Source organism: Astyanax mexicanus, chromosome 15 (genome assembly GCF_023375975.1).
Source record: "Astyanax mexicanus isolate ESR-SI-001 chromosome 15, AstMex3_surface, whole genome shotgun sequence".
NCBI classification, from domain to species: domain Eukaryota; kingdom Metazoa; phylum Chordata; class Actinopteri; order Characiformes; family Acestrorhamphidae; genus Astyanax; species Astyanax mexicanus.
This window is the reverse complement of record NC_064422.1, coordinates 41,870,001-41,892,971: the sequence shown is the minus strand read 5'-3', so window position 1 is coordinate 41,892,971 and position 22,971 is coordinate 41,870,001. Positions and strand designations below refer to the sequence as shown.

Here is a 22,971-nt window from a genome sequence, read left to right as displayed (position 1 = left end):
TCACCTAGCAAACATTTGTCAACAGCATGGCAACCACATAAGATACAATAGCAACCAGATAGCAGCACCTTAGCAACCACTAAGCACTCGCTAAGCTACACCTTATCAACCACCTGGCAACACAACAGCAACCACTTAGCAATAACATAGCAACCACCAAGCAGCACATTATCAGTCACCTAGCTAACACTTATCAACACAATGGCAACCACATAAGATACAATAGCAACCAGATAGCAGCACCTTAGCAACCACTAAGCAACCACCTGGCAACACAACAGCAACCACTTAGCAATAACATAGCAACCACCAAGTAGCACCTGAGCAGTCACCTAGCTAACACTTGTTAACAGCATGGCAACCACATAAGATACAATAGCAGAAGGTGATTTTTTATTTAATTTGTGTTATTAACCGCTCAAAAAAGATTGTTGACCTGAAATTGTTGTCTATGCACACCTGATAATAACAGCAGCCTACCAACCACCTGACAACACAACAGTGACCACTTAGCAATAACATAGCAACCACCAAGCAGCACCTTATCAGTCACCTAGCTAACACTTGTCAACAGCATGGCAACCACATAAAATACAATAGCAACCAGATAGCAGCACCTTAGCAACCACTAAGCAACCACCTGGCAACACAACAGCGACCACTTAGCAATAATATAGCAACCACCAAGCAGCACCTTATCAGTCACCTAGCAAACACTTATTAACACAATGGCAACCACATAAGATACAATAGCAGCCAGCTAGCAGCACCTTAGCAACCACTAAGCAATCGCTAAGCAACCCTTATCAACCACCTGGCAACACAACAGCGACCACTTAGCAATAACATAACAACCACGAAGCAGCACATTATCAGTCACCTAGCTAACACTTATCAACACAATGGCAACCACATAAGATACAATAGCAGCCAGCTAGCAGCACCTTATCAGGCACTAAGCAACCACTTAGCAAATCCTTAGCAACCACATAGCAAATCCTTAGCAACCACATAGCAACACTACAGCAAACACTTAGCAACTCTTTATCAGCCATTAGCAAACACTTATCATTACCATGTCAACCACATAAGATACAATAGCAACCAGCTAGCAGCACCTTAGCAAACACTAAGCAATTGCTAAGCAACGCCTTATTAACCACCTGGCAACACCACAGCAACCACTGGACAGCTGTCTAGCAACATCTTGACAGTCAACCCATGTGTACCAAACAATATACTGCACACATTGTGAAGTGTATCTAATAAGTGTGGGACAACATATCATTATTGTAGTTTTTGTTTGCAATATATTACTGATATGTGGCAACAAAAATTGATATATTTATTGTAACATAGGAGCTAGACTTGTTAATCTTGTTAAAATTATCTCATTTCATTGTTTTCATTATTTCCATCATAATTCAAGGTGCTGTCCATGAAGAGTCTGAAGAAGCAGCTGAAGAAGGCGAAGAAGATGACGGTGAAGGACATGGTGACCACGTTGGCGTCCTTCTACTGGAGCGTGCTGATGGGTTTGCTGCATTTCGCGTTCAGCGTGGCGCGAGGCTTCTTCCGCATCGTCTACAACAGCTTCCTGGGTGGCAGCCTGGTGGAGGGAGCCAAGACCATGAAGGTGTCAGAGCTGCTGGCCAACATGCCGGACCCGACGCAGGACGAGGTGCGGGGCGAGAGCGAGGAGGCGGAGAGGAAGCCTGTGGATAAAACCTCACCTGAGGAGAACCTGGCGGACCTGGCGGTGGCCACCGAGGACACGGACGTGCTGTCGGATATATTCGGGCTGGATTTGAGGCGGGAGGGCGGGCAGTATAAACTGATGCCGCATAACCCCAACGCCAGCCTGACGGAGCTGCTCAACACACCTGTACCTCCACCGCCTACACCCTCACCTGAACTCCGCAGGAGACACCAGGTAACGGAGGCGGCCAGACGCATACACCTCAGGGCAGGTTACCAAGAACAAGTTCACTGTTGTTTCGACCTACACTCGTTTATTTGTGGTTTTCTTTCTTCCAATCTCCCATTACTCCCATTCGATTGGTAGCAACACCACAGCTACCACCCTGCAAAACACCACAGTAGCCATTACCATGTAGTAAATACCTAGCAACAACACTGCAACACCATAGCTGCCAACTTGGATAATATGAAAACCACCCAGCAACACCTTTTCAGCCACCTAAGCAACAGCCTATGAACCACCCGGCAAAACCTCAGCAACCACCCAGCGACAACATAGCAACCACTGGCAAGCAGCACTTATCAACACCAATGCAACCACATAAGATACCATATTAACCATCTAGCAGCACCTTAGCAACCACATAAGGTACAACACCTAGCAACAGTATAGCAGCTGCCAAGGATACAGTTGCAACCTTCTAGCAGTACTTTAGAAGCCCCCTAGCATACATGGTAACACCACAGTAACCACCACCAGCAATGCCTTAGTAACACCATTGCAAACACCTGGGATACCGTAACAACACAACAGCAACCAACTTTGCAGCCACTTAGCAACACCATAGCAACTGCCAAGCATGCCATATTAACTTTCTAGCAGCACCTTAGCAACCACATCTTGAAAACACCTAGAAACACTATAGCAGCCTCCTAGCAAACACCTAGTAACTGCCATGGGTAACATTGCAAACTTCTAGCAGCACCTTAGAAGCCCCCTAGCAAACACATGCTAACACCACAGCAACCACCAAGCAATGCCTTAGTAACACCATGTTGGCAGTTTGTTCTGATTTCATCTATTTGTTTTCCAGACAAAAAGTTCCTCTTCTTCGACGGAGGAGAAAGAAGGCCTGGAGGAGACCAAGTCCGTCCCCGAGAAAGCAGAGTACGTTTTTATTTTTGTTGATAATTTGGTGCTTTGATATTACAGTCAGTTTCCTCTGCTGAGATACGAACGCGCCAAAGTCAGAGCTCACCTGCCTCTTAAAGGGAATGACGAGTGACCCACTGATTGGTTTATTTCATGTTGCGCCCAAAATTAACCACACCCATTATTAATTAAGAGAATTAGTACATGACTTTTGCTTGTTTCGAGCTGCGCAAGGTGTATTTTTTTTGTGCCCTCATGATACCAAAGACACACCGACAACATATACAGCATATCTACGGCAGCTCATCTGAGAACACCTCACCTCAGCAGGCGTTATCTGTTATCTGCTGTAATCTGTGTAATTGTGTGTGTGTAAATGTGTGTGTGTGTGTGTGTGTGTTGCTGCAGGGGGGAGGATGGAGAGAAGAAGGAAGTGCAGAAGGAAGTTCTCCAGAAAAAGAAGTCCCGGCACCACCACTCCTCCAGATCAGACGAGCCGGATCTTCAGGAGTCCGCCTTCTGGAAGAAGATCATCGCTTACCAACGCAAGCTGCTAGTAAGCATAGATTTATATATATATATTTTTTAAAATATATACATCAGATATATTTACATATTCATATTTATATTTATTTGGTATATATACAGCTCTGGGAAAAAAAATAATAGACCACTTAAAAATTTTACCAAATTAAAAATCTCTGGAATATAATCAAGAGGAAGATGAATGAATTTTTGCACCAGGAGTAAAGCAGCATAAAGTTATCCAAAAGCAGTGTGTAAGACTGGTGGAGGAGAACATGATGCCAAGATGCATGAAAACTGTAATTAAAAACCAGGGTTATTCCACCAAATATTAATTTCTGAACTCTTAAAACTTTATGAATATGAACTTGTTTTCTTTGCATTATTTGAGGTCTGAAAGCTCTGCATCTTTTTTTTGTTATTTCAGCCATTTCTCATTTTCTGCAAATAAATGCTCTAAATGACAATATTTTTGTTTTTGGGGAATTCTTTTTTTTTTAGCTCACTACAAGGTTCGTACGGTCATGAAAAAACTGGAAAAAAATACTAAGACAGTTGGAAAAGTCATGGAAATTTGGTCTAAAAAATTTTGTGTTTCAGTTTATCGATTGAGAAAATCTATTTTGAGCTAATAAAATACATCCATCAGCTCAGAGTTAATTCAGTAATTTTAGCCTATGCAATGGAGCTCTCAGGATCTGACACACATAAAAATAAATATTGTGTGACAACATTTTTATCAGATTCAGTTTAGACCTACTAAATTGTATAAATTTTAATTATAGTTTTAGTTGATTTTAGGTTTTGTTGTCCATGTCTGCTCTGATGTTTTAAAAATCGTATGGTCATTAGAAAATTAGCTTGAAGGCATGAAAAAGTCATAAAGTCATGAACAAAAATAATGGAAACATATTAGTTAAAATGTGTATGAACCCTGTCACTAATAATTGCTTTTTTTTTGGGTAAAAGCATCACTAAAATACAAGCGTTCAACTTTCCTATGATAACTCTAGTTGTGCCACCGGGAGCCTAAAATTAGAATTTTTTTACACTGTAATTTAGTTTTTCTCCCGCGGGACCTGATTTAGCCACAGAGCAGAATGAGCGGAAAAGCATCTCACTGTTTCTCTTTTTAACAGTGCACACATGATCTCAGCACACCCACCGCTCTTACCCTGTTATTCCAGTTCTGCTAATGGATTCAGATTTGATCAAAAGGTTAAAACCTGCCTCTCGTCTGGATAGTAAGAAAATATCCTGTTTTAAAATAGAAAATTGCCCCTTTTTGAAACGGGAAGCTTTGAAATGTTACCGTTTTCTGTTATTTCAAGTCGTTTCCGTGAAATTCCCACAGCATTCCAGAGAGCGTCTGGCTTTAATGAACGTGTTTAACTAAACCCTATTTTAGCCGTTTGCTGCCGTTTCCTGACGTCTGTGATGTATGATGTTTTTCCTTCTGTCCTCTTTCAGAACTATTTTGCACGGAATTTCTACAACATGAGAATGTTGGCTCTGTTTGTGGCCTTCGCCATCAACTTCATCCTGCTGTTCTATAAGGTACGCTACGCATGAAGTTGAGACTTTACACAGTGTTTTGTTTATAATAGAAAGGTTGCCATGTACTCTTAATACATGCGGAGCTGGTTTATGGTGATACTAGTGGAAACCTGAGTGAGTGAGTCCAAAATGAATGGGGGTGAATGCAGGGGCGGATTTGGAAGTTCTGGGGCCCCAAGCAATGTTTTTTCCAGGGGCCCTGATCAAATGGATTCTTTTGTATAGCAAAATGCAATATTGATTCTGACCACCTAACTGTCTCAGGTACCTCATCCTCGTCAGACTTTTCATTTCTTGCTGATGTGAAAAAATTGGTGAGCTTTCTGTGCTGGACTTCCTTTCCTTAATTTTCTTTCTTTTTTGGGCACCGCTGGGATAAGACCGTTTCATGATTGTGTCAAAGCTACCTTAGTCTATCTAGCCTAGCTTAACTTGCATGTACGGTGTCGAACAAAAAATAAATTATGCGTTTTGTTTTTTATTTTTATTTTTTGGCCAGCAGGGGCCCCCTGATCCCTGGGGCCCCAAGCAATTGCGTGGTTTGCATGGTGCGTTCCACCTGATGTGATACATGTGGAAATTGTGTTCTTACGATCCAGTTTACACCCAAAGATCAATTCAAAATAAATACAAAAAATACTAAATAAAATAGAATAAAAAACGCAATAATAAAATAGATATGATAAATACACAGAAACAATATAAAGGATTAGGATAAAAGATTCAGTAATTAAGTTAAAAATGTAAAATAAACAAATATATAGATGTATTACACGCAAAGTGATCTACCATATTTTTTGCACTATAGGCACACAGTACTTTAAGGTGCACTATCAATAAAAGTCTAGTCTCTGGTCTATTTTTTTATACATAAGGCGCACCGGATTATAAGGCGCATTTTATAGTGTTGCACTGTTTTCCTTCTAATTCAGTAAAGCTAAGCTAAGTAAACAACACTGTAATTCTTAAAAAAAAAAAGACATTTAAGACGAGTCAGACAAGTAAAACGAGTGCTGGCTGTTAATCTACACAGATTTCTCTCCTGAAAACTGATTTCCATTAAGGCTGCGTGCAGCAGCATTAGCAGTAGCGGCTAACCGCTAAGAGAAATACTCATGCTGCTCCAGCAGTGCTAGCTGGGGTTAGCAGCAGGCTACAGGCCAAAAATACTTACATCTGAATGGCCAAAGAGTTAACGTGTAACGCAGTTAGCTGTACTGCTCCTTAATACCTGACTGGTAAAATTCATACATAAGGAGCATTGACGATTTTTGGGAAAATTAAAGGATTTTAACTGTGCCTAATAGTGCCAAAAATACAGTATTTTAAGTGGTTATTTCTTTTATTGTTGATGATAATGGCATACAGCCAATGAAAACCCAAAAATTGGTAATATGACCAAGTGGTACTTTTGGTACACAGTGTGGGCAGTGTGCCAAATCCTGCTGGAAAATAAAATCCACACCTCCATAGAAGTTGTCAGTAGCAGAGGGAAGCATGAAGTGCTGTAAGATTTTGTGGGAAAACAAAACTGCACTGACTTTAGACTTGATAATAAAACACAGTGGATCAACTTTTATGGAGATGAGGATTTCATTTTGCAGCAGGACTTGGCACACTGCCAAAAGTACTAATTGGTCAACAATAAAATAAATAAATGCTTAAAATATATTACTCTGTGTTTAATACATCTATATAATATATGAGTTTCACATTTTGAACTGAATTACTGAAATAAATTAACTTTTCAGTGATATTAATTTTTTTTTGAGATGCACTAGTATACAATATATAGCAGTTATTTAGTATTTATTTATTATCTGCTTATTATTATATTATTATTATATTATCTGTTTCTCAGGTGTCCACGTCCTCAGCAGTGCTGGAGGAGAAGCAGGTTATTTATAGTGCATCTTCAGACACTGGGCTACGCTGGGACCCTCTGGGCGAAGCGCCCCCTGATCGCCCGGTAACGGTGCACTTTGTACTGGAGGAGAGCAGCGGCTACATGGAGCCCACGCTGAGGATCCTCGCCATCCTCCACACCATTATCTCCTTTTTCTGCATCATCGGGTATTACTGCCTCAAGGTGAGACACAGCCAGCGCTAACACTGAGTGCTTAGTCCAATGTTAATCTGAGCTAAAGGCTAAAGCTGCTGTTTCCATGTGGGTCAGCCAGACGTGACTCTTCCTGTAGCAGTTTTTTTTTTTTCTCCAGTTTCTAAGAGTCTTTATTTGAAGGTGTGGGAAACAGTACTCACCGCTCTCTGGCTTCATCTGTAATTTCTAATCTAAAGAAAAGAAAGAACTTCTACTTTTAATAGTTACAGAGTTCTCTGTGTTTTATCTGTGTCTATTTCTAGTTATGATGATGATGATGATGAAAGTGTGAATGTGCTGTAAGTGTGTAAGTGTGTAAATGCTGCTGCAGTAGAGAGTAACAGCAGTAACATCGTATCTGTTTTAGCACTGCTTTACTACAGACAGATAAAGGCTTTGTAATTACTATTTTTTTAAATCCATTTTCAATGAAGTTCAGTTTATTTCCATAGCTACTGATTAACAACTGTAATTAGTGCATTGTTTGCTAAGAATCACCCACTTCAAGTTAAATTTAGTTAAAAAAAATTGAGGAAACCGTTTGCCTTAAAAAAGTAAGTTTAAGTAATGGGTAATGAAAACTTAAGTTAGCATAACTTAGAACATCAAGTTATTACAACTAAAGGGGAAGTTGATTTAACTTTTTTATCATTTGTGTTATACTGTAAGACCGGATAAGTTGAGTTTACTTAACATTTTTTAAGGCAGCCGGTTTGCTCAAATTTTTAAAGTAATGGGGAATGAAAACTTGAGTTAGCATAAATTAAAACATCAAGTTATTACAACTAAAGGGGAAGTTGATTTATTTGTAAGGTAGCCCAGGGGGGGAATCACTACACACTGATGGTGAGTGTTAGTCAGAAACTGTTGGACACACCCAGTATGCAAATAGATTGTGACAGAAGCCAATGGAAAAGAAGCTATTAATGGCAAAACAGACTAAACTCAGTTATTATAAGTTGGTTCAACTCAGTTTGATCTCAGTTTGAATAGTACAGTATATGTGCCCACAAATGTTCAACTAACTCAAAATAGTTGAGTATTGTTTAGAAATATCCAATTTTATGTAAAACAGACTTAAACCATTCGAGTTCAAACGACGTTTGGGTTTACAGTGTCCCTCTTTTTTTTTTTTTTAAGTATATGATTTTATTTTCAGGTTTATTTTTCAGTTTGTCTTTAAAAAAAGCCCTGGCAGTTTACTAATAATTTTTGGATTGTTTCTTACCATTTCACTGATTATTCACTGAACCTATACAGCAAACTTGTACAGCAAAAATAAACAAAAAAAAACTGGGGGGGGGGGTGTTAATGCAAATGTGTAAATGTTCCCTCAAAAATTTAACAGTGTCCTTTAAAAATAGGACAATAAAACTGCAAATGAAGCATATAGTGTAAATATTTGTTATTTTTAACCTCATAAATGAGTTAAACCTGTATAAACTACAGATATAATACATACATATTATATTAAACAGCAGGGCCATCAATCTCTTATCAAGTTTTAGCTATTTCCGTCTTCATAATAAGAGTCTTATAAGAGTCCCAAGGCCAGTTCATAGTAATGAAAAGATCTGTACTAATAATATATATATATATATATATATATATATATATATATATATATATATATATATATATATATATATATATATATATATAAGAAGAAGAAGAATTAAAAAAGGATATACAGTTTTTAATTTATTTGGACTTTATTAAAGCACACTTTACAGTCTTTCCTACACACTAACATTTTGGAGCATAGCTGATGAGCATTGCAAAATACGAAAATTGTTTTTTTGGTGGACGCCCAAAATGACATATCAAGCTCACTTTAATAAATTACATTAAATATTTAAAAAACAATCCTCTTCCCAGGCAGTCTGCATAACCTGCATTAAGCTGTAAGAGGCTGTCAGTGCTTAATAAAGATCTATGAACACGGCTGCAGTCTGTCTGATCTGAATTAACTCTTAAATAATTAAAAACGTAATTGAGTGTGAGCTTGTTTTTGGGGGGACTGCAGCTAGAAGTCAGAAATCTTTTTTTTTTTTCAGTAACTAATGCTAGTTACATATATTTTAAATACCTCTATACATAAAGAAATATCAGTCTAATTAAAGTATGTTTTAGTTTGAAAAAAGTTGTCAATGTTTTTTTTTTCTTTTAAAGATTTATTTTAAAATGTATCCCTTATCAAAGAAGGTGAGGACTAGCACATGCCTCCTCCGATACATGTCAATTAATCAATCAATCAATCAATCAACTTTTATTTTCACTCAGGAAAAACATTGAGGGTAACCCTCATTTACAGTGTTGCCGAGCATCATTTACAAGCATTTACAGCATCAAAGGGATTGAAAACTTTTGATAAGAAATTTGAAATAATAAGAAATAAAATAAAATAAATAAAATAAAATAAATAATAATTTCAAATTAATATTTTATATATGTGAAAAAAAATCTAAAACAGAAAATTCTAAAAGACCATAAAAAACAAACTGACACTAAAAAAGTAAAGAATTTATGAGATATAAAATAAATAAAAATGTAATAGTAAAAGTCAAGTAAAATAATAAGAATGTTTTTTAATTTTTAAAATCTTTATTTTTCAGGAATTTCTAGGACACTTTAATGTCTTCCACTGAGATATTATATTTTAACAGAATGTGTATATTACTGTATATGCATATATTTACTAATTTGACCATATTTTGCTAAAAAAATTGTATTATTATGTATTATGAGGATTTTTTTCTTTATAACTCTACTAACAGTGATGTGTATAAGCACTTTTTATTATTTATACAGAAGAATTAATAAAGTAAATAAGAAAGGACCAAGAGCATAAAAACCAAAATATAAAACATTAGAATAAAAAATAAAAAGTAATAATAAATAAATTTAATAAAATATTTACATAATAAGAAAAAGATAAACTTATTATAATTATTTTTTTTTTGTTACTATTCATTCAATTCAAAACTAGCATGAAGCGATCATTCGTCGTATAAGAAGTATTAAATGTATCAGAACAGATGGTGTTACTCCTGTTACTCTCTACTGCAGCAGCACATTCACACTTTTATCATCATAATAACTAGAAAAAGACACAGATAAAACACAGAGAACTCTGTAACTATTAAAAGTAGAAGTTCTTTCTTTTCTTTAGATTAGAAATTACAGATGAAGCCAGAGAGCGGTGAGTACTGTTTCCCACACCTTCAAATAAAGACTCTTAGAAACTGGAGAAAAAAAAAAACTACTACAGGAAGAGTCACGTCTGGCTGACCCACATGGAAACAGCAGCCTTTAGCCTTTAGCTCTTTAGCTTAACATGATTGGATGGACTGAGTCTCAGTTTCAGCAGAGAAGAGAATTAGAATTAGAGTTAGTCTGACAGATAAAGAAAAAGTGATAATCAGTAATAAAGCTGAACAGCTACAGTGATATATAAACAGCTGATCTGTATCTGCTGCAGGTTCCTCTGGTGATCTTTAAGAGGGAGAAGGAGGTGGCCAGGAAGCTGGAGTTTGACGGGTTGTATATTACAGAGCAGCCGTCTGAGGATGACATCAAAGGCCAGTGGGACAGACTGGTCATAAACACACAGTGAGTCGGAGTGAATGTGTCAGTTCATTACTATACACACACACACACACACACACACACGTATAAGTATACACACATATACACACACCCCATTAAAGGTGGATGCAGGTCAGTGAGAGATTGCAGCCTGGCTCATTATATAGCACTGAACGCTGGTTACAGGCTAATACAGGTTTCACTGCACAACCCAACAGATAATCAGCTTCTAAATGCCAAATAAAACGACTGCGCAGCCGTAGGCAACCACACTGTCTGCTCAGCATCCAGCGTCCACAGCTCTCTATTTACCTGTTCTGTAGAGCAGGTGAGGGAAATCTGTAATGAAAATAATAAAAGAAATTAAATAAAGCTCTGTGAGGTTTGAAAATCATTGCACTTTATTTTTTTAATACCGCTTTTCTCCCCAACTTAGCTATGCTATGATTAACCCATCCGCTCAGCTACTTAACTGTATATCGCCCACAACTCGGTTCTGATACATCAGCTCACAGACGCAGCCTTTTGCTGATCCACATCACCCTAGGAGTGATGAGGGGAAAGAGCACCATCTACTGTACCCACCCAGAAAGAGAGCAAGGCCAGTTGTGCTCTCTCAAGGCTCCGGCAGCTGATGGCAAGCTGCATGACCGGGATTCGAACCAGCAATCCCCCGATAATAACGTCAGCTGGACCATTCAGCACCCCAGCACTTTGTTATTTTATTTGTTTTATTACACATAAAATGCTTACAAATTTATGAACCCCTTTTTTATTGTCCACACAAATGTGACCTAAAACATCATCAGAATTCCTAAAAGTAAATGTGGAGAACCCAGTTAAACACATGAGACAAAAATATTAACCATGGTAATTTATATATTTATATATATTTATATACATAGGAAAATTATTTAATATTACATGTATGTGAGCGGGAAAAAGTAAGTTTGCACAGAAATGAATTTACATTACCCTGCTTTAAAAGTACCATTTTTTTGGACCGGATTATAAGGCACACTATCAATGAATGTATATATTTCTGGTCTATTTTCATACATAAGGCGCACTAGATTATTAGGTATATGAAGCACCTCCACAAGGCTCCTGACTACAGTAGCTGAAGTGATCATAACTTAATAATCATCACATCATAACAATTATGTTAAAGTACAGTAAGTATTACTTCACAAGGCTCCTACCTACAGTAGCCTGCTGTGCCTAAATCAGCACCCCCGCCATGAAAAGCACCCTCTCTCAGGAGGGAGTGCAGGTGACGTTTTTTATTCAGTTTATTTGGTCAAAATAGACAAAATAATATCAGCGGATTATCTCAGCGTTTGATTTAAGCGACACGCTCCCGAGAGGCGGTGCTTTTTCTGGCAGGGGTCAGGAACTCAGCACAACAGAGCGCAAGTTGTGTATCACATAAAATAAAACTGGTACGAGGTCAGTAAGCACAACCAGAAGTCATACATAAGAAGCAGCGAATTATAAGATGCCCTGTTCATTTTTGTGAAAATTAAAATATTTTAAGTGTTCTTAATAGTCTGAAAAATGTTACTTTTTTACATGATCTATACAATTACACATTCTCACCAGAGAGGTCTCCAAATCCACAAAACTCACAGATTTTTACTTTAAATTGTTAAAAGAATATCTGAATAACACAGAATATCTGCATTTCATTAATTTTCCAGCATTTATGTAAATGCTTTATTTTTTTGCAATGCTGATCCATATCAATTTAGCAAATACTTTAGCCAGTATACTACAGAGCTACAGAAGCAAACTGATTGGACGAACTGGGGGAAATCGTTATTGTATACCTAAATGTTATTGGGTACAGTATTGTAATATAATAAAGTTATAAGTAATGAAGTTTATGTTTCTGCATTTTATCTGATTTTTCAGGTCTTTCCCGAACAACTACTGGGATAAGTTTGTGAAGCGGAAGGTAAATCCAGAAGTTTTTTAGAATCCTTATAAAATAATTGTTTGTTTTATAGTTTAATGAATGCATGATTATTAAAAATAAGCAGTGTTTTTTTGTTTTTGGCAGTGAACATATTTTTGCAGGTGTGTGTGTGTGTGTATAATGTGTTTGTGTAAAATGTGTGTGTGTGTGTGCGTGTGCAGGTAATGGATAAGTATGGAGAGTTTTATGGTCATGATCGGATCAGTGAGCTGCTGGGGATGGATAAAGCTGCGCTGGACTTCAGCGACGCCCACGAGAAGAGGAAACCCAAGAAGGACAGCTCATTGGCTGCTGTGTGAGTTTAAGTGTGTGATTTTAACTAGGGCTGCAACTAATGACTGTTCCAGTATTCGACTAATCTCCGATTATTTTATTGATTATTCGATAAGTCTTGATTAGTCTTGATTGTTTTTTATCATGCTCTCAGTTTTTGATTAGTATTGGTGAGAGTTATGATCCAATACATGATTTACTGCATCTTAACTAGTTAATCTAACTAATCTAGAGCCCTAGGTACCTATTGTACTCAAAGCTCATTGTTATCTTACACCTCGTCAACAGTCTATTTTCACGCCTTGCGCCCGCACTGTTAAAATAGAGTCAGAGTTTAGGAATAAATCTACACTGATAGGTGTAGTGGTCTGTGAGGTGGAAGTGAGGTGTGTTCAGGTAAACTTCTGGTGTTTTTTATATATATTTTGGTGGTGGAAAACACAGGAGCTCCACTGACTGATTAAAACCCTGACAACAGTCAATTATGAGAGTCCATTCCTATAGATGCTCCCAGCTGCAGAGCTCAAACCCGACTATTAACTTAACAATAAACAGAATAAAGAATAAAATAACATTACTTTTCCCTTAAATGAGCTGCTGTTGTATCTCTACAGTGTGAACCAGCAGGTCAATATCTGTCTCTGCGGAGACGCACAAAAGCGCCGCACTGTTAAGATACAAATGCGCCAAAGTCAGAGTTCACCCGGCTCTTAAAGGGAATGATAAGCAAGTGACACACTGATTGGTTTATTTCGCATGATGCCCAAAATTAACCACACCCATGATTAATTATGAAAATTAGTTCATGCCTTTTTGCGTGTTTGTGCCCTCACGATACCAAAGACACACCGACACACCCTAAATCCAGCTGCACTATAGATCACTAAAATAGGGCCCTTAGGCTGATTTTGTAGTAAATTATTATAGTTGGACGCACCTATATTAACCTAAACCTTACAAAGTATAGTATAGGAGACACACACTCAGTCCTGATTTTGTTTTATTTTTTAGGAGCTTTTAAGACACTTAAATATATCTTATGTTTATATTAACAGAATGTGTATATATTACTTAGAATTTGACCATGTTTTGCTAAAAAAAACTATTCTATTATGAGGATGTAACGTCTATAAGCACCTTTTATTACTTATACAACTCTGAATAAAAATAAGAGATCACTTAAAAATGATAAGTTTCTTTGATTTTACCAAATTAAAAACCTCTGGAATATAATCAAGAGGAAGATGGATGATCACAAGCCATCAAACCACCAAACTGAACTGCTTGAATTTTTGCACCAGGAGTAAAGCAGCATAAAGTTATCCAAAAGCAGTGTGTAAGACTGGTGGAGGAGAACATGATGCCAAGATGCATGAAAAAAAAACTGTGATTAAAAACCAACCAGGGTTATTCCACCAAATATTGATTTCTAAACTCTTAAAACTTTATGAATATAAACTTGTTTTATTTGCATTATTTCAGGTCTGAAAGCTCTGCATCTTTTATTTTTTATTTCAGTCATTTCTCATTTTCTGCAAATAATAAATGCTCTAAATGTCAATATGTTTATTTGGAATTTGGGAGAAATGTTGTCTGTAGTTTATAGAATAAAACAACAATGTTCATTTTGATCTCAACTATAAACCTATAAATAGCAAAATCAGATAAACTGAAGTGATCTCTTCATTTTTTCCAGGGCTGTATATTATTCATTACTCATTATTGCCTCTGTAACCCAAAACCTTGGCCTGTCACATGATCAGCCCCTCCGGCATAGTAAACCGTAAAAGTCAAAAAGCTAAATGAATGATAGATGAACAAATAAAAGTGTTGATCTTCAAATAAAACATAAAACAGCAAAACATATGAAGGAAATTGCTAAAAAGAAGTAACTATAATAATACATAATCAAAAATTGTAGTAATATTAAGAAGAATGATTAAGGAAAGTTAAAAAAAAATGAGGTACAAAAACAACTATAATGTACCAAAATCATCAAAATCGAGATACGTTTTAATACAGGATGCTCTCTCTCTCTCTCTCTCTCTCTTTCTTTCTCTCTCTCTCACACTAATTTTAAATGATTATTTTTTTACTTATACAGCAGGGGGCAGTAGCGGGTAAGGGTGACAGGCTGAAAAATCTTTTTTATATCTTCTCAGGGTTCTGGCTCGATTCATATTTATATTGCAAATATTCATTACCAGTCAAACGTTTGGACACTCGTATTGGATCTCTTCTTAATCAATGTGTTTTCTTTCTTCTTTATGATTTTTATGATTTTTTACATTGTAAAATTAGTATTAAAAACTACATTAAAGCTCAACAGGAATATTCCTACAGGATATTCTTATTAAACAAACCAGAATACCTTAGAATTATACTTTATATCCACATGTATCTTTTTTGGACCGATCTGCAGAGATTTTAATCTCAGTGTCTTCATGAGGGAGAGTCACCTGGAATAGTTTTCTCAGCATCTTGAAAGAAGGAGTTCCTGGAGGTGCTGAACAACAGTTGCTGCTTTTCTTTTCTTCACGCTGTGAAAGAAGCTCCAGCTCATCCCAATTAAATCACCTCAAATCACCTCAATCTCAGTTCATCAGGTTTAGATCAGGTGATAAATGTGGAGGAATAACACTTTTTGTACTGTTTATTACGTAATTCTACATCATATGTGTCCTTTAATTGTAAGCTTATGTATTTAATATTAATCTACAGTGTAGAAAATACATTAAATAAAGAAATAAAGGAGAACTCTGAGTGAGAAGAAGGTGTATCCAAACTTTTGACTGGTACTGTAATATATGAGATGCTGTGGTGAGGAGGGTGAGGTGATGATGAGCAGCTGAACAGGTTTTGTTGTCTGGTCGTCTGTGTTTGATGCTCCTGCTGTTATGTTTCTCTCTCTCTCTCTCTCTCTCTCTCTCTCTCTCTGGCAGATTGAACTCAGTGGACGTGAAGTACCAGATCTGGAAGCTGGGAGTCGTCTTCACTGATAATGTAAATAGATATCCGTTAATATGCGCAGTGGAGTGTATTTCTCTTCTCTCATCATGTTTATATTAGATTAGGATTCTTCCTCTAATGATTTAATCCGTTATGAAACCCTGTGAGATGCTGCAGGTGAAGAGGATACACTTTTAAAGCAGATTTCATGCAGATATCCTCCTGGAACTCTTAGAATATCATTAAAAAGTGACTTTATTTCAGTGATTCAGTTCAAAATGTGAAACTCATATATTATATAGATGTATTAAACACAGAGTGATCTATTTTAAGAGTTTATTTATCTTATTTTTTGATGATTACGGTTTACAGCCAATGAAAACCAAAAATCAGTGTCTCAGAAAATTAGAATATTATATAAGATCAATTGGTATTTTTGGCAGTACTGTGGGCAGTGTGCCAAGTCCTGCTGGAAAATGAAATCTACATCTCTATAAAAGTTGTCAGCAGCAGAGGGAAGCATGAAGTGCTGTAAGATTTTGTGGGAAAACAAAACTGCACTGACTTTAGACTTGATAATAAAACACAGTGGATCAACACCAGCAGATGACATGTCTCTCCAAACCATCACTGATCATCAGTAAATTTTACATTTCATTTAAGATAAATCAAGGGAGCAGAGTCTGGAGGAAGAGTGGAAAAACTGTCATGCTGACAACTTTTATGGAGATGCGGATTTCATTTTCTAGCAGGACTTTGCACACTTCCCACACTGCAAATAGTACCAATTGGTCTTTTATATAATATTCAAATTTTCTGAGACACTGATTTTTGGGTTTTCATTGGCTGTAATCCATAATCATAATCAACGATAAAATAAATAAACACTTAAAATAGATCACTCTGTGTTTAATACATCTATATAATATATGAGTTTCACATTTTGAACTGAATTACTGAAATAAAGTCACTTTTTGATGATATTCAATTTTTTAAGATGCATTAGTATATACTGTTCATACACAGATCAAGCATAACATCATGACCACCCCTTTACCTATTGTTTGAGCTCCACTGATCATATATTTCACTCTGTAGTTGTATAATAATAATTACAGGCTGTAGTTCTGCATCTGTTTCTCTGCTACTTTATTATTATCATTTCTTACAACCTGTTCTATAATGGTCATTATACAGCATTGCTGCTGGAGTTTTTAAACACCTCAGTAGCCATATTTACACGCAGCCTAATAATCTGACTAGTAGCTCAATCAGATCAGTGGGCACCACCCAAATAATAATAGCTGCTCTGTGATGGTTTATTCTGTCCCCCATGGAGTAGACCAACATAGAGCAGCTATTATTATTATTATTTTTAAGTGTTCAAAACCTTAATCAGCACTGCAGTGTAATGGGCATTAAAGAACAGGGTGAAAATAATATAAGGAGGATAATAATAAAGTATTCAGAGAAACAGATACAAAACTATAGTCTATTTATTTTTTTATTTTACAACTATACAATACAATAATAGGTTTAGAAACAAAGAAACAATATTCAGTATTTTTTTTCTTCATAGTATTATAGTTTACTTTGAGCTTTTTCAATATATATACTGTAATTTGTATCTCACAGCCATTGACAGCACAACAGTATACTACTGTGGATAACAATGAATGGAAGCTAGCATTAATCAGCTCACATGGCATCATTTGCATAATGCTAAATGGTTGCCGTTAGCTTCCATTAATTATTAATCACATTAGCATTTGAGTTAATGATTCTTGGAAATGTGGCTTGTTACTTGCCTTATATTATTGAGAATCTCTCTCTCTCTCTCTCTCTGTTGTTTGCAGTCGTTCCTGTACCTTGCCTGGTACATGACCATGTCCATATTGGGCCACTACAATAACTTCTTCTTTGCTGCTCATCTGCTGGACATCGCCATGGGCTTTAAGACCCTGAGGACCATCCTGTCTTCCGTCACTCACAATGGCAAACAGGTACACCCTCCTCTACTACATCAATCTGTTTTTCTTTTATTCAGGAAATCAAATAACGTACCAGTTAAGAGTTTAAATTAAAGAATAGTGAAGTGATCTATGAAGGGACACATAAGAAATCATGTAGTAACTTAAACAGCTCTGTAAAAAAAATAAGAAACCACTTACAAAGTATGATCACAAGCCATCAAACCAAGCTGAACTGCTTGAATTTTTGCACCAGAAGTAAAGCAGCATAAAGTTATCCAAAAGCAGTGTGTAAGACTGGTGGAGGAGGAAAACATGATGCCAAGATGCATGAAAAAGAACTGTGAATAAAAACCAACCAGGGTTATTCCACCAAATATTGATTTCTGAACTCTTATAACTTTATGAATATGAACTTGTTTTCTTTGCATTATTTGAGATCTGAAAGCTTTGCATATTTTTTTTTGTTGTTATTTCATCCATTTCTCATTTTCTGCAAATAAATGCTCTAAATTTCAATATTTTCACTTGGAATTTGGGAGAAATGTTCTTCATAGTTCATAGAATAAAACAATGTTTTATTTGTTGATCTTTCAGAAGTAATAGTGCATAGAAGTAGTGCATCCTTAAAAAAATATGTTTGAACTTTTTTTTTTAATGGAAAACGAGTGAATTATCCTAATTCAACCATTTCCTGTTAGAGGTAAGGAACAACAAAAGGAGCTAGTAATGAAATATTCACACTGTTTGTTAGTATTATATTTTTTGACTTTTTCCAACACCAGCAGATTATGAAAAATGCAGTCAAAGGAGGAGAAAAGTAATAAAACATTTTTTACACTGTGTACAGCTGGTGTTGACGGTGGGCTTGCTGGCGGTGGTGGTCTATCTCTACACTGTGGTGGCCTTCAACTTCTTCCGCAAATTCTACAACAAGAGTGAAGACGGAGAGTCTCCAGACATGAAGTGTGACGACATGCTTACGGTACGCTAACTATAGCTACTGTCATATTGCCCTGCATTTACATGTATTACAGTATAATGTACGGCCTAATGTTTGTGGACATCCTTACTAATCAGTTTATTCAGCTACATTGAGCTGCTAGTCAGCTGTATATCTCCCCCAATCACTAGCGATGCCACAATACAAGGAGGGTGAAGAAGACTAGCACACGCCTCCTCTGGTACATGTGAAGTCAGACTCCGCCTCTTTTTGAACTGCTGCTGATGTTGTAGCATTGCGGAGTAGCATCACAGCGCTAACACTCAGAGGAAAGCAGCGCAGCGACTCAGTTCTGAAACATCAGCTCACAGACGCAGCCTTGCGCTGATCTACATCACCCTAGGAGAGATGAGGGAAAAGAGCTCCATCTACTGTACTGTACCCACCCAGAGAGAGCAAGACCAATTGTGCTCTTTCGGGGCTCCGGCAGCTGATGGCAAGCTGCATGACCGGGATTCGAAGCAGCAATCTCCCAATCATAGAGACAGTGGGGAATCAGATTTATTTATATACAACTTTTTACAACCGATGTTGTCGCAAATCAGCTTTACAGAAATGTGACTCAAAAGAACAGAGAATCAGACAAAACATTAAACAAACAACACAGATTACTGCAGAAGTTGGGGTCATATTTGGTAGCATGATTAAAATGTCTTAAAAAATAGTAACAAGCTACTGATTCCACATTAATTGCGTACATAAAAGCTTTAACATTGATACCTCTAATTTTAATACCGCAGTATATGCAGTGACCGTTATACTGCCCAACCCTACAGTATGTACTATTCGAAGAATGTGACTCTTACTGTTGTTATAATGCTGTTGTTAAAACACTCACTCTGTTTGCCATCAGCTGCCGGAGCCCTGAAAGAGCACAATTGGTCTTGCTCACTCTCTGGGTGGTTACAGTAGATGGCGCTCTTTCCCCTCATCAGTCCTACGTCTGTGAGCTGTTGTATCAGAACCGAGTCGCTGCGCTTTCCTCCGAGCGTTAGCGCTGTTGCTGTGATGCTACTCGCCAATGCTGCATCAAAGAGGCGGAGTCTGACTTCACCCACTTGGGGCATCACTGGTGATAAGGGGAAACCTAATGAGTGGGTTGGGTAATTGGCTGGTCAAATAAAAAAATGGGGAGAAAATGGGAAAAAAACAACTAAAACAACAAAATAAAAAAACCTGAAGATCTCCTGCAGTTATTGTAAGACTCTGTAAGAGTCTGATTGAGTCTGTAATAGAGGAAGCATGTGTTTGATTTCTGGTTAATTGCCGCAGTGTCTTGCTGTGATAGTATGAGGGTTAATTGTGCTGTATTTGCCCCGGCACGGCTCGGGCTCTGATTAGCGCTGTGATTGCCCCGGCCTGTCCCGAACGCTCCCCTCATAATTAAAGCTCAGAAAGGTGCCAGGCAGCCAACTGGAACAATGGCTTAATGAAGTGGCCATTGTTTCTTATTGTCCCGGACAGAGAGAGGGGTGGGGCAGCTGCGCGTAATTAAAATTGAGAGGGAAGCGTTAGACCTGGTGCAGCAGCTCAGAGATTCTTACATCAAACGGTGGGTGGTGTACCGTACCTGTGTACCATACCGTACCTTTCAATGGAAGTCAGTGTAAAAACAATTTATTTTTAGGTAATTATGGAGAAATTCTATTCAATTGGGCCATTCATCAAAAAAAATCCATTCATCTAAAAAAATCGACAAAAATGAAGATACTTCTTTTTTTTATTGAACAGGGACGATTTGTACTTGGGTTTCGACAGCCCTTATAAACCTTATAAACTAGATCAGTTGAAGAAACACCATATCGATCTGCTGGTTGAGAACCTTCGAGAGTACACAGCAGGATTAGCCAGCAGACTTTGTCTGAGGGAGGGATCTGTACCTACTGTCTGTACTTGAGTTGAGTTTTGTGCTTCTATTACAGTTTAGCATGAACTTGCTTGTTCATGTTTTTCTATTCAACACAAGCGAACACTAACCAGTAACCATGGGATCTCATTTGCATAAAAGTGACAGAGCCTTAAAATGGCTCATTCTGAAAGAGACTGAAACTGGTAGGAGCTAGTACATAATAAAGTGCATGGAAGAACCCAACTTGGTGGGAAAACATACAGCTCAGAGACACTGAAAAATGACGAGTTTCTTCGATTTTAGCAAATTGAAAACCTCTGGAATATAATCAACAGGAAGATGGATGATCACAAACCATCAAACCACCAAACTGAACTGCTTGAAGTTTTGCACCAGGAGTGTAAAGCATAAAGTTAACTTTTATGAACTTTTAAATCTTTATGAATATGAACTTGTTTTCTTTGCATTATTTGAGGTCTGAAAGCTCTGCATCTTTTTTTTTATTTCTGCCATTCCTCATTTTCTGCAAATAAATGCTCTAAATGACAATATTTTTATTTGGAATTTGGAAGAAATGTTGTCCGTAGTTTATAGAATAAAACAATAATGAGTACCACTTTAAAATAAGACTACCTTTATAAAGGGTTTATAAATGGTTTCCAATTAGTTTATTAATGGTTACTAATTATGTTGTAAATGCCTTAAAAATCATTAATAATCAGTTATAACACATACGTAGAAAGGGCAACAATATAGATGGCTGTGAGTTCACTATTTGACAAACAACAGGTCATTGTTGCCCTTTCTACGTATGTGTTATAACTGATTATTAATGATTTTTAAAGCATTTACAACATGATTAGTAATAATTATTAAACTAATTGTAAACCATTTATAAATCCTTTATAAAGGTAGTCTTATTTTAAAGTGGTACCATAATGTTCATTTTACTCAAACATAAACCAAAAAATAGCAAAAATCAGAGAAACTGATTCAGAAACTGAAGTGCTCTCTTAATTTTTTAGAGCTGTATATATATATATATATATAATTCCGAGTGTTTTCTTTAGGGGTCTAAGTTGTAAGTTGTTTAAGGCTGTCTGTGTGTCTGTAATCTGTAGTAGAAATATTTTCAGAGTACGGTTAAACTGTGCAGATAACATTGCTATGAGAACACGAGCAGATGGCTAATAAGCACAAGCACCTGTTTCACTACGTAAAAAGTCTGTTATGTTTTACCCTGTTATAATCTGAGCCCAGCTCTGCCCAACATACGCTATACCAGCTGAGAGTCAGAAGCTGAAGTGCTGTGATTCATCTCTTACTGTGATGTCTCCTGACGTATCAAAGCCTACAGGCATCATTTTATCATTTTATTCTGTTTTTATCATTGCGTTCGTGATGAATTGGCTGTGAGAACTTGGCAGGTGTTTTTGTCATTTAGAGAACTGGAGGAAAGACTGTACTAGTGCATCTCAAAAAATTATAATATCTTTAAAAACTTATTTTATTTCAATAATTCAGTTGAAAATGTGAAACTCATATATTATATAGATGTATTAAACACAGAGTGATCTAATTTAAGCATTTATTTGTTTTATTGTTGATAATGATTATGGCTTACAACCAATGAAAACTCAAAAATCAGTGTCTCAGAAAATTTGAATATTATATAAGACCAATTGGTACTTTTGGCAGTACTGTGGGCAGTGTGACAAGTCCTGCTGGAAAATGAAATCTGCATCTCCATAAAAGGGAAGCATGAATTGTAGAAACTTCACACTAGACCTCGAGCAGTTTGGACTGTGTGTCTCTCCACTCTTCCTCCAGACTCTGTTCCCTTGATTTATAAATGAAATGTAAAATTTACTGATGATCAGTGATGGTTTGGAGAGACATGTCATCTGCTGGTGTTGATCCACTGTGTTTTATTATCAAGTCTAAAGTCAGTGCAGTTTTGTTTTCCCACAAAATCTTACAGCACTTCATATCTTACAGCTTCCCTCTGCTACTGACAACTTTTATAGAGATGCAGATTTCATTTTCCAGCAGGATTTGGCACACTGCCCACAGTACTGCCAAAAGCACCAATTGGTCTTATATAATATTCAAATTTTCTGAGACACTGATTTTTGGGTTTTCATTATCTGTAAGCCATAATTATAATCAACAATAAAATAAATAAACTACAGTGGCCGAGAAAGCCCAACACAGTGCAAATTGAAAAGCACTGCAAAAGCACAAAACACATCCATCAAAATTACAACACAAGCGCAGCAAATAGAAAAATGCGCTGCAAATACAACCACAACACAACGGAAGTG

The 22,971-nt window shown here is 36.8% G+C and overlaps 1 protein-coding gene across 4 annotated transcripts in view; it reads left to right on the top strand.

Annotated features, from left to right (window-relative positions):
* ryr2a (ryanodine receptor 2a (cardiac)) overlaps positions 1-22,971 on the top strand; it is a 348,664-nt gene that overhangs the window by 307,205 nt on the left and 18,488 nt on the right. For all 4 annotated transcript variants that reach the window (XM_049464528.1, XM_049464527.1, XM_049464526.1 and 1 more), the window contains 11 exons: positions 1,430-1,933; positions 2,796-2,869; positions 3,263-3,410; positions 4,850-4,936; positions 6,798-7,025; positions 10,519-10,649; positions 12,540-12,582; positions 12,765-12,898; positions 15,819-15,879; positions 17,682-17,828; positions 18,646-18,780. In XM_049464528.1, coding sequence (XP_049320485.1) covers positions 1,430-1,933; positions 2,796-2,869; positions 3,263-3,410; positions 4,850-4,936; positions 6,798-7,025; positions 10,519-10,649; positions 12,540-12,582; positions 12,765-12,898; positions 15,819-15,879; positions 17,682-17,828; positions 18,646-18,780 — 1,692 coding nt within the window. The remainder of the gene's footprint in view (positions 1-1,429; positions 1,934-2,795; positions 2,870-3,262; positions 3,411-4,849; positions 4,937-6,797; positions 7,026-10,518; positions 10,650-12,539; positions 12,583-12,764; positions 12,899-15,818; positions 15,880-17,681; positions 17,829-18,645; positions 18,781-22,971) is intronic.